The sequence below is a fragment of the Micropterus dolomieu genome, linkage group LG06 (assembly GCF_021292245.1).
Source record: "Micropterus dolomieu isolate WLL.071019.BEF.003 ecotype Adirondacks linkage group LG06, ASM2129224v1, whole genome shotgun sequence".
NCBI classification, from domain to species: Eukaryota; Metazoa; Chordata; class Actinopteri; order Centrarchiformes; family Centrarchidae; genus Micropterus; species Micropterus dolomieu.
The window spans coordinates 24,026,770-24,038,723 of record NC_060155.1 but is presented as its reverse complement, the minus strand read 5'-3'; the positions used below and the strand labels follow the sequence as shown (position 1 = coordinate 24,038,723).

At 38.9% G+C, this 11,954-nt stretch overlaps 1 protein-coding gene across 2 annotated transcripts; it reads left to right on the top strand.

The window, feature by feature from the left end:
• The first annotated feature begins 1,008 nt into the window (after window positions 1-1,008).
• Window positions 1,009-11,620, top strand: LOC123973139 (nucleolar protein 9). 2 transcript variants are annotated; one of them, XM_046053032.1, is made up of 12 exons: window positions 1,009-1,143; window positions 1,897-2,186; window positions 3,388-3,624; window positions 3,752-3,952; window positions 4,472-4,579; window positions 6,235-6,376; window positions 6,479-6,671; window positions 6,770-6,910; window positions 7,092-7,211; window positions 7,458-7,670; window positions 9,939-10,044; window positions 10,169-11,620. In XM_046053032.1, the coding sequence occupies exons 2-12, from the start codon at window positions 1,952-1,954 to the stop codon at window positions 10,321-10,323; spliced, it is 1,851 nt and encodes a 616-aa protein (XP_045908988.1). In that variant the 5' UTR covers window positions 1,009-1,143; window positions 1,897-1,951; the 3' UTR covers window positions 10,324-11,620. The 2 variants fall into 2 exon arrangements, with proteins under 2 accessions (XP_045908988.1, XP_045908989.1); XM_046053033.1 differs by lacking the exon at window positions 9,939-10,044 and having other exon boundaries at window positions 10,119-10,312.
• The last annotated feature ends 334 nt before the right edge of the window (window positions 11,621-11,954 follow it).

Below are 11,954 nucleotides of genomic sequence, written 5' to 3'. Positions count from 1 at the left end.
GTAGGGTGGGAGGTTATTAAATCACATTCCTTGGGTCCACACCTTTGTTCGTTGCAGTTACACTGAAGTTTTGGTCATTGAATCCTTCTACCAGGAAGTAACCATGCTGCCCTCTGGTGTTGACATGTGGTAATTCAAAATTTGGTTTTGATCCGATATTAAGTAAAACCAGGTCCAGGATTACAGATGTCAGTACCAATAGCAGCATTTAAAAACCACCACAAGTCTAGTTTTTCAGATAACTTTGCAGTAGAAGTAGTATAAACGTTCTTCTGGTCACACTGAGTTTGGTAGCAACTGATACAATATCACACATGTAGCTTACTTTTTTATTCTTGAAGGGCATAATTACATATTTAGGTAATGTTAAGATAGTATCTTTCTGAGGAATGGGGACAAACTTATGGGGGCCCAAATTTGATAAATACATTTGAATTATGCCAACAAAGAATAGATGTTCAAATTTCATTTTTTTTTTTATTCCACATTTATGTATGTATTGGTTCCCATACATTATTAATTTCCATTTATGTTTTTGTTTACATTTGGTTATGTCCATATTTATTTCTTCTCACATTTCTTGGCAGCATGGCCCAGACATGTTGGCATTAGCAGTCCAACTAGGAAGCATTAAACCCATAGATTGCATGGTTAAACCACAGGGTTGAACCTATGACATAGGTGTGTGACAGCTTCCCTTATCATAAAGGATGAGATAGCCTACATGAAAATAAATGAATACACGTGGAAATAAATATATGTGGATAAAATACAATGCAGATTAAAAAAAACTGCATACATTAATAAATAAATAATATTTTAAAAGGGAAATAAACAAAAACTTGCACAAGATATACAAAAAAATATATCATTATAGCACACTTTATTACTTGGCAAAATCTTAATTAAGTAATATTTATTAAAGTTTTTTTAAAAATATTTTCTTCTTTAATTAATCACAGCTATTTGTTTTCCGTGTCCCGTGCATAGACTGTACAAAAGAAGTCCCGTGTTTTGGGTTAGTACACAGACTGTGTTAAAAAGGGTTAGTAGTAGTTAAAAAAAATTAAAGTCAGACGGCGCAGCCCAAATTACGTCATCACCACGCGTCCAAGAAAGACTCGAGCCTGTACGGTCTCACACGTGAGTTAAACTATATTTTTTTGCCTTCCATAAACTGTGTTTGCATTGATTCATATTTTTCTCGGATTACGCTAAATGTGTTTTTTATATGTTTTTTAACAATTTGTTAACAACTTGTTTCGGGAAAAATCGAGCTGGTTTGTGTTGCACTTCTCGTGCTGGGACTTAGCATGGACTCAAATTCAATGTTAGTGTTTATCTTGTCTTTAAGACCTACCTGTGTTTATGAATATGTCAGTATAACATGTCACAGCATATCGGCAACCACATTGATCACGTAAAATACGACTTTTGACATTATCTGAATCAGTAGTCAGGGGAAAACTCGACATACATCCAACAATTAAATAGGTCACATATTCCCCTAAAATCTTTCCACCACACCATTAGGAAGTATTGGCAGATCGAAAACACAACAGTCGCTACAAAGACACAAAATACTAAATTGTAATCTTGCCTATCCACAAATAGTATAATAGTATCATTTAATTTATTTCTAATTAATCAAATAAAGTGTTAGCCTTTTTTATGTGAATTTCGGATAGCAGTGATCTGCATCAGTGAATACTTTCAAATAATTTACTATTTGTAGGCCTATAGGTAAACAATATTCAGCATATTGATGCACTGAACACTGTGTATAAAATAATATAATAATAAAATAAGTACAGTGTAAACCACTGTTAATACATGCTGTTTGGTGAATGTGGGCTTGGCCATTAAGTCCTAATGATTACTTCATGTGTTCCCTAGACCCTCCCTAACAAGACCAACAAATTCTACTTGTAACTTGCATGTCACCCAAGTTATGTTGGCAAAAGCAGACGAAGGGAAGCCACAGAGAGGAGGAGGAGGAGGAGGAAAGAAGAGGAGACACCCTGCTGAAGATGGAGAAAGTGGAGACAGGAAGCGGAGGGGAGGTGAAGAAGACGACAAGGGCCAGGGAGACGGTGGCAAGACGCGCCTGGACGCCCTGAGTGTGGGTTATTTCCGCAGAGTTGGGGAAAGACTCAGTGAAGGCTTTGAAGATAATGAGGAGAAAGGTGAGAAGGATTATTTTTCTAGAGATCTGAGCAAGCAGTTGACTGTGTGCAGCAGAAAGGCACATTACAGTAGTACAGCTCTATTATTTTGCTCTCTTATTATCCCATTAATCTGCCTTTCACATAGTTTAGCTGCCAAATTTCAAAACAGTCAAACTGAATGAAACGCTTTCTTTTAATCATCATATTATAACAGGGTTGTAAATAAAAAGCAGTTTGTGACTGCCTTCTGCTACATAGCACACAGTATACAACAGTCATAAATTGGTAAACTGAAGTAAACTATGTTGTATGGATTAGTGCTGAGGATGAATCTGGATTTACAGTTTGACTGACAAGTGCTTAAAGTGTATCTTAAAGCTTTTTTTAATGATCAGATTGGTGAGACAACTCATCAACTGGATGTTCACTGATGCACAGAGTTGGATGTAACCATTCCTGGCATTAGAGGAGGCCGTGCCTTTACATGCACGAAAGTAACCAGGCTACAGTCAGCTTTCTCCAGTAGGCTCATTTCTTAAATTTCATGTAAACGAGAAACCTGGTTACTGTATAGGGGAGTTTTTGCACCCCCCCCCCCGAATCTAAGGTTAGAGTATGCTGTACAGATTGTAAAGCCCCCTGAGGCAGATTTGTGATATTGGTGCTATATAAATAAAATTGACTTAAGTAGAGACACCAGATTTATCTCAGGTATATTTCTCCTGGAGAACGTTGTTTTCTCTGCCATTTGTATACGTGACCAGGTTTATAATCTGCTTTTTTTCAAGTAACGCTTAGCAAAGGATGAAAGGAGAGATAATTAAAGATGCATTCTCATATTTAAAACTAGAAGGGCACTTGGAGAGCGCAGACTTACGCCAACCTATCTTGCAATGTCAATGGAAGTGAAAAATAGTTTAAGCAAATGAGCGAGGATGTGAGGAATCTATAAAGTCAGTAGTGTAGGGAGTGGATGAGTGAAAATGTGCTGTGTGGATGTTTTGCTGTCAAAACAAAGAATAGGAAACCAGGCACCACATCGCCAAAATGTGAGATGATGTTCGCCCAAGGATCCGCTGCTGCTCTGGCTTATATGATGATTACCCTACCAGTTAGGTCTGGAGACAGAGAGCAAATCATCAGCAGTGTAAACCAAGCAGAGTAGCCGTCACGCCATCTCTAATTTTTTCTGTCTTGCCTATTTATGTTTCCATTATAGAGATGTTTGTGGAGAATGTTCTCACAGAAGTTAAAGGTAAAGCCGCCCTGGTGGCGATGGACCGGACAGGGAGCATCACTCTGCAGCGGCTGCTCCCACTGTCCAGTCCTGACCAGGTGGGGGAGGTCCTGGCTGAACTGGGTGGAGAATTGGGGTCAGAGTTTAAGACGGTGTCCTGTGATCGGTGCGGCGGCCATGTAGTGGAGAGCGCAGTCAGACAGATGTCCAGGTGTATAGGTGAGATCACGTGTTTCATTTCTGAGTGGTTTACTGCTCATCACTGTATAAACTGCTTTGTGGTAAACAGCTGAAGTCACACAAAACCAGCATTAACCGTCCATCCTTTGTATTCATGGACTTTTAGAGAAGGAGCCGTCTGCTACCACAGAAGAAGAAGACGAGGAGAGTTGTGGAGTGTTGGAGGCGCAGGTGTTGTCTTTAAGTCAGGTAGTGAGAGACAACAGCGCAGAGTTCATCAAACATGTTCATGGCTCACACGTCGTCCGCACACTGCTACATGTGCTGGCAGGCTGCCTCGGACCCCCCCGCACTGAATCTCGTCCAGGTACGCACACACACTAACTAAAAAATATTTCTAGTGCAAGTTATTTTATTGTCATATGTACAACAGTTAAATGAAGGCAGTTGTTGGCTATGAAATTCTTCATTTTCAGACTCCCTCCAGCAATGCTCAAACAATATGAAAATCAAGCAAGTAAAATAGAGAGTCTGAGACATACAACATACAATTGTGCCGAAGTTAATATATAGGAATAGAATATAAAATCAAATATAAAACAAAAGAAATGTGTGGATGACTTTGAGACTGAAGAAAACTTAACAAAATAATGATTCTCAGTTACAGGGAGCATCTGTATTTGTTTGATATCTAAGCGGACAATAATGATGTCCTTGTGTAAGTCCCACTGAATCTGAAAATGTGTGTATAATGTCTGACTGAGTTATGACTCTGAGAAGGGCTATGAATTACGATGCAAATTGCTGTAATCTGGCACTAAGGGTTTTCAAATACTCCATGAACTCCACTACAGCTCCCACTTCTTTTCTTTTCTTTTTTTTTCAGGTGCAAAAGAACGCAACATTCCTCCTCAGCTGACCGACTTTGAGATTCCCACGTCATTTTGGTACGAGCTGAAAAGCCTTACAGAGACATTGATGGACAACATTAATCGTGAGTCATCTTTCATCAAACCCAAGCATATGCATCGTCATAATCTTCATAGTTTTTGACTATATTATACTTTATCACAGAAGGAAGAATCTAGTATTGCAAGGCAAAGGGTGTTATCTGTATTTATTTTAGGTTGGCTGGATGCAGTATGTGTAAATTAGTGCTGCAGCTAATGATTGTTTTCACTGTCAATTATTCTGTTGGTTATTTTCTCGATTGATCGATTAGTTGTTTAGTCTATAAAATGTCAGAAAATGGTCAGTCAACATACTAATAGTCAACAACTAATCAATTAATCGATTAATTGTTGCAGCTGTAGTGTAAAGACAAGTTTTTCAATTGATTTACTTCCTGTGTTATTGCTATTGCCATTATACATTTTTGGGGTTTTTTTGTTTGTTTTTTATGACTTATTATTTCAAAGAAACATGTATGTACTTAGTTCCTTAGTAGTTCTGTTTTTTTCCATATTTATTTTAATGTAGTTTAAGAAACATCTTCCTGTTTAGTTTTAGCTATAGTTTGGAAGCCAGAAAGAAGAATGTGTGCAGTAAACATTTTGAATGCTTAAAAGGGAGGATTTCAAATCTGGCAGATATCCCCAATTTAACAAACACTGTCAGCGGTGCTGCCTCCCTCTTCTTGTACTCTGCTGGCTGTTCTGACATTTTTCATGGAACCAGAAAAACATTTAAGCCTGTTAAATGCCTAAACTCATAGGAGAGTCAAAAGGGAAGTGCTCAAGGGCAGCTGTTTGGAATAGCACTCAGTCTAGATTGTGTGTAGAATTTATATGATAAATCCAGCCTTGCAGTTTCAATATCAAAACAAAATGAAGTAGTCATTAAATAGCCTTGGGGTTTGTGCAGAGAACCCTAAGTGGCTATTAACGGAGCTGTCCTGTACAAGGACAAAAGAAACTCTGTTTTGTCCACAATTTGGATGGAGGCTGTCACAGCAGGGGCTATTAAATACAAGTTTTACAAGCATCATGATGTAAATTCTGTTCAAATGAGAGACTTAATGCACTGTGATGCGAGTATTGAGGTAAACAAGTGCTATCCTGTAACTTTGGCACACGTTTCCTGTTTTTGGTTAGTAATTATCAGGGAACAAATATCAGCTTGTAAATGATTTGCCTGTCCAGAAAGGATATTCTCTGTGTATTTGTTCACACTTTTGACTTGACATTCCTGCCTCAGATTTCACACTATTGCATTGATCTATATTTGGTGGCAGCGACGGGCAAAGAAGCATAGCAATGTGCCCCCAAAGGCAGCGAAGAAGAAGACTGCAAGCTAGAAAATGTGAATGTAAACAATAATTTATTTTAAATATTCAAAAAATTCACTTAGCAAATGTGTTAATAGGAATGCAATCTGGCTAAAAGCTATAGTGGACTTTTCAGGCCGATATTTGTTTTTTAAAGAATTCTGACCATGATAACTACTGAGCAAAACATTTTTCATATAAAAAAACCTACTTGTCAGTGCTCTCTAGTAGAAAATCTATGTAACGGTGACTCTGATCCTTGTTTGACATTTCTATCTGGTGAGAAACACTGAATGTAAATATATCTTTAAATGGTACTTTTTAAATTGGCAGAAAGTTTTAAGAAGTATTCTTCTATCCCGTTGTGTCTCTTCCATTTCCAGTAAGTGTGACAGATGCGGCTGCCAGTGCAGTGTTCCAGACCATGTTAACTGTGTGTCACAGAAAAAGGCCCAAACTCTGCAAACAGCTCCTTAAACGCATCATGGAGTACCTGACAAGTCGCAGCGCCGCTCCAGGAGTTAGGTCAGAGATGACCCTTGTACTGTTTTTCCTTTTGTCCAAGAATGAGTCACTATGCTGTGAAATGTTATGTAACCGCTGGTTTTGTTTTTGCATTCCTCTCAGTCCGCTTCTGGTCTTTCTGAAGGACCAGGCCTCCAGTCGCCTCATTGAGACGATGATACAATTATCCAACAAGTCCCTTCTCCGTGACCTCTACAAGAACCACCTCAAGGGTCAGCTAGTTGACTTGGCCCTCCATCCTATTGCGAACTTCCCTGTGCAGAGGCTAACTGCAGCCACAGCCAAATACAAACTGGTTGGTCATGATGTCTGCATGTCACATGGTGCAGGATTAAAAAAGGATTCTGTAATTGCAAGGGTGTATCTATTTTCTCTCTCTCTTTCTCTCCGTAGTTCCTGAGGTTGTCTGATGAGCTGATTCAAGGTGTGGAGGCCATCCTGGCCTCCGGTCACATGGGTGTGATCATCCAACTGGCAGAAAGCTGTGCAGAAAGTGAAGTGAAACAGGAAGAATTGATGCAGTGTCTCCTCCGTGTAAGTGTTTCCAATTGAGATGTAAAGGTCCACATGGGTCTTAAATCAATATAACAATACCCTTGGTTCTATTTATTTCGCCTTCTTTATGACTGAAATCAAAAGTGCATAACAACACAATAAAGGTACTCGGTGTTTGATTTATGGGTAATGGAAACCCTGTTGATGTGCTGCCTCCCAGGCGTTCCACTGTGCTGAGCCTGGCTCTCGACACGTCAGCTGCCTCCCTCTCTTCATGTCCCTGCTCACCTATGAGGTGTATTACCACTCTGACACAGCAGAGGGCAACATACAGACGGAGGTAAACAACTGAGAGAAGTCAATTCGAAACATTTGTGGCTTAATTGTAATGTTGACATTTAAGTTCAATTACTATAGCATAGCTGCACCACAAACCCCAAACCCTTTGAAAACTGGATGCACAATATTGATATGGGGGGAAACGTTGCAGATGCACTGAGGTGCAGTTCTGGTGTCCTTCTGTAGTGGTGTTCTTCAAGAATTTCCCTTGGGGATAGATAAAGTACTTCTCATTGATTATCTCTAGGTCCCGTTGTCCTCCATCTGTTACCATGGTTCCCGACTGGTCCAGGCACTGGCCAGGTTCAAGGAGCGCTCACTCCTCCTCAGCAGCCTGCGCACTCTGACCCCGGCTGACCTCCTGACGCTAGCCTCTGACCCCTCAGGCAGCCACGTCCTCCAGGCCCTCATCACCACATCCAGCGACAAGGGAAGAGGCAAGATCCTCAAGAGACTGGAGGTACGAGTGCAGGGGCCTTATTAGAATATTATTCAATAGGAAGCTGTTAGTGGTTACTGAATTGCAGTTTTAAATACTACTACTGACTATTGACTTTATTCAGTAGGAATAGCAACATGCTTTAATAAAAAGTGTAGTGGGATTCTATATTTCCCTTACTGTCAACCCATCACATGACCAAACCAACAATGCATTGATCCTAGTATCATCTGTGCATCAAAAGCCTGATGCATCTTTTTCCTCTGTGCACTGGGCGACATGTTCTTTCATTAGTGTTAACATGAGCACTGTAGTTTATGAAGAGTTGATCTGACATACACCTGTTCCTGCTGCCATAAATACTCATTTGCGCACCAAATCAGCAGCTAAAAATAGCCCTCAGTATATTCTCTAGTTACTGTTTGCTGAAAACTACAGCAACCAGCTGTCTTTAAAAAAAAAAAAGTATATATTTGAAACATTTTTTTATGTGATCATGTAAACAAATGCATCTTGGGGCTGAGAGCCACAGACAGGCTGAGGAAGTTAGAAAGTACTGATAGGCAGACCCATTCTTTCTTTTAATGGGATTTATGAAACAATAACGCAAAAATCAGCTGTAGTCATTAATATGCGTTAGTCAGTTGGTTCTTTGTTGAGGGATTGAATTTCACAGAAACTGCAGCTGTCCACTGCCAAGAGACAAGCTGGAGCTTTCTTCAAACGCTGCTGCTGCTTCTTATAATTATTCTAAATATGCTTCCAGTCTCTATGTAGCCTCTACTCTCTGGAGGAGATGGTAAAATAAATTTCCCCCTAAAAGAGAGACCAGTGTGAAACCAGTGTGAAAGTGAAACCAGAACTTCTGGGTTCTGATCCAGGAGTAACCCCATTGAATCATATCAACATTTGTAACAAAGCTAATAAATAAAATACAGCCTCACAACACAACATTTCTACAGTACATTGTGACATATCTTTAGCCTAATACAATTGTTACTTGTTAATTGTATAATAGCATCGTTTATTCAACATTTGTTTTTTTTTAGAGACCTTAACGAACACCCAGGGTGAAAAACATCTCAACACATTAAAAACTCATAAGAAGTGGAAGTAGAGAGACAATAAGTACATCAGAATTACCTCAAGTATTTTAACATATCAGACTACTGGATGTCATTGTAATTGTGTTCCCTGTACTCAATTCTTCCATGTGAGATAGTTTGCGTTAGTGTGGAGAAGTGAAGTATTATCAAAAACTGTAGTTGATTCTTTTTAACTGTCCTATGTAAGGCTGACCCCAAATAGTTGAAGATTCAATGCTTCGATGGGCGGAGCCTGATACGACTGTCTATCTCACAGTCGAAGCTTCACAACGAAGCAAGGATCATGCCATTTTGGCTATATGGGGGTGCTCAACATCTGATTTTACATAGAACTACCAGTTTTCTCCCAATAAGTTATTTTACAGCCTATTACAATATAGTTTTCAACGCTTAATTCTGTAAATAAACATGTAAAAAGAATAAAACTTTCTATAAAGGTTTTTAAAGTGCGTAAATAAATCCAAAATTTTAACCCTAACCCTGAGTTCTCAGTGCGCATGTGTAGGCATAGCGTGCATGTAGCGGCAGTCAGATGAGGAACACTTGCTGAAGAGACTGAGCCCCAGCTTCACTGGTGTTATGCCGACTTGTCCGCACTTCGAGGGACTTTTGGATAATTTATCACCGTTGATAAACCACACAAAGAATATTAGATCCTTTTTAAATAGCCGGCTACTTCAAATAGGCCTGCGAGGAACTGCAACTGCATGCATGTCGTCATGCATGTTGTCGGCAGCATGCACACTAAACTCTGCACAAGACCGGTGAATGGCAGGCGAGAGAGAGAGAGAGAGGAAAAAAAGGTCTTCAATAAGCCTAAGTTTAGCTGGAAATTTACAGTGTAAGTTGAATGAATAGAGACTAGAGCTCTGCAGCTTCTCAAGATTAAAGTGGAGCTACCCTCATTTAGTGAATAAATGAAATGAATCAATAAACTTACAATTGCTATATATGTCAGAGGTCGCACGCCTCTGGAGCAACTAGGGGGTTAAGTGTCTTACTCAGGGACACATTGGTGGATGTTTGAACCCGGGTCTCTCACACCAAAGGCATGTGTCTTGTCCACTGCTTCATTACCACTCATAGATAGATAGATAGATAGATAGATAGATAGATAGATAGATAGATAATATTTTTTCATGGATCATCACTATTTTTCCATTTTTACCATTTGTCCTCCCAGGGCCAGTATGTTCAAATGGCCTGCTCCAGGTTGGGTAGTCGGGTGCTGGAAGCTGTATGGAACAGTGCTTCAGTCAGTCAGAGGCAAAGCATCGCACAGGAACTAGGTAATAAGACAAAAAAACCACAAATTTATTATTATTTTTTTTTCTTTCTTTCTTTTTTTTTTCTTTGCCTGTAGTTCGTATTCCCGCTAACAACCTCCTCCTCCCATTTCGCCCTCCCTTCCAGTGCCGAGTGAAAGCCAGCTGAGGTCAGATCAGTTTGCTCGCCATGTGTGGGCCAAATTTGCCCTCTCACACTTCATTCACAGAAAACCCCACTGGCAGGAAATACAGACCGGCGAGTCCAAGAAGCGGAAGCTCTTCAGTGACATTCTTGAGTAAAAAAAAAAAAAGATAAACATATTTAAATAATCACTTTTGTGTTTTTTGGTTTTTTTTTTTTTTTTTATGTGATTGGATACAAAAAATAAAACCTTTATTAGTGTGTTTATTATCAACTCGGATCCTTTGAAATGGCAATGGAGTTCTATTCACATTTTTAGTGTGTGATGTATGGAGCATAGTGGCCACTAAGGGGTGCTAGTGTAATGTTTAGATTTATTGTGAATCTTATTCTCCCAATGGTCCATATCTTCAAATGAAGAGAGAAACTCAAATATGCTGAAATGTGTGAACATAAGAGAAACTGAAACACTGAAGACAAAAAGCTGACAGTTTTTTAAAGTTTGTTTTTATTTGGTTTGTTAGTGATGTTGCTAAATAATAGTGACAAAAATAACAGTGGAGAAGAAGCACAGGGCCAAGAAGCCACTCTGCAGGACAGCATGTTTTATCGGTGTAGCAACAACAACAAAGGCCAGCATTCCCCTAAATGCATTGTCAATTCATATAGTTTGATTTGACAACATAGGATGCATTTTTCCATACTAGAAATACTATACTGACAGTTTCCTAATATGTAAGGTGTAGACCGCCATATTTATAACATCCAGGGGCCTTTCTACATTCTTTTAACCAGTTTTAACAAAGAAATTTATTCATATTCAATCCCAAGTTCTTGAGGCAAAATAGTCATGTTGACGTGTGAGGCAGAAAACTAAAAATCATTATACGTTGTTCTCCCAAATTTTACTTTTTAGAAAAGTCTGTTGAGACTGATTCAACAGAGAGGTGCTGATTCAACTGTTGTGAGGTTGTGTTGGGTTGCTCAATTGATTTGTAGAATGTTATATTTGTGCACTTTCATGTATGTGAATTAAGTTGGGGAAAAAATACAAGTATCGCACTATACATTAATACCTAGGTACAGTCTCAAAACATAACTAAACGCAACTTTTAAAGATAACTAAAGGTGAAGCCTTCCCAAGTAAGGTTGTTATTTAATGAAGTTTCTGCATTGCACGGAATTACATCATGAAAGTATTTCTGTTTTTCTGGTCACTGAGTGTACATAATGTACAGTGATACACTTGCTCACCACAAGCGCATGACAACCTAGAAAGCAAGTTAAAACTGCATCTTTCATGGAAGAATATTTGAAGCATTAGTTTACTCAAATCTGGAAGAAGAAAAAATATCTTCCCACTTTCCCTGAGTAATATTGAACTCTGAATTTTGGGGGTTTTGTAGTGAGGTTTTGATATGTGCCGACACCCCAATAAAATTAAGCTGAATGGAACTTTGTTTGCAGTGATCAAAGCAAGTAAAAAGGATTACTTTGAAAACTCAACATCAAAGTGAAACACTGTCATGGTTGCTCAGGATAACCCACAGATGATGGACCATATGTATACTTTCCAGTGGACGAATCTTAATGGTTTTTTTTTTTTGTTTTTTTTTCCCCAGGAGATTCAGATCACATGCTTAATTAATGCATATACAATGATTGATGGATTAATAGATCATCAGTTAATAAGTGTTAACTCATAGATGCTTCATGCATGAATTATTATTCTAGCAAATGAGTTGGAATCCAGTTAAAAAGAAAAATATATTTGAGACTCATGCATTTG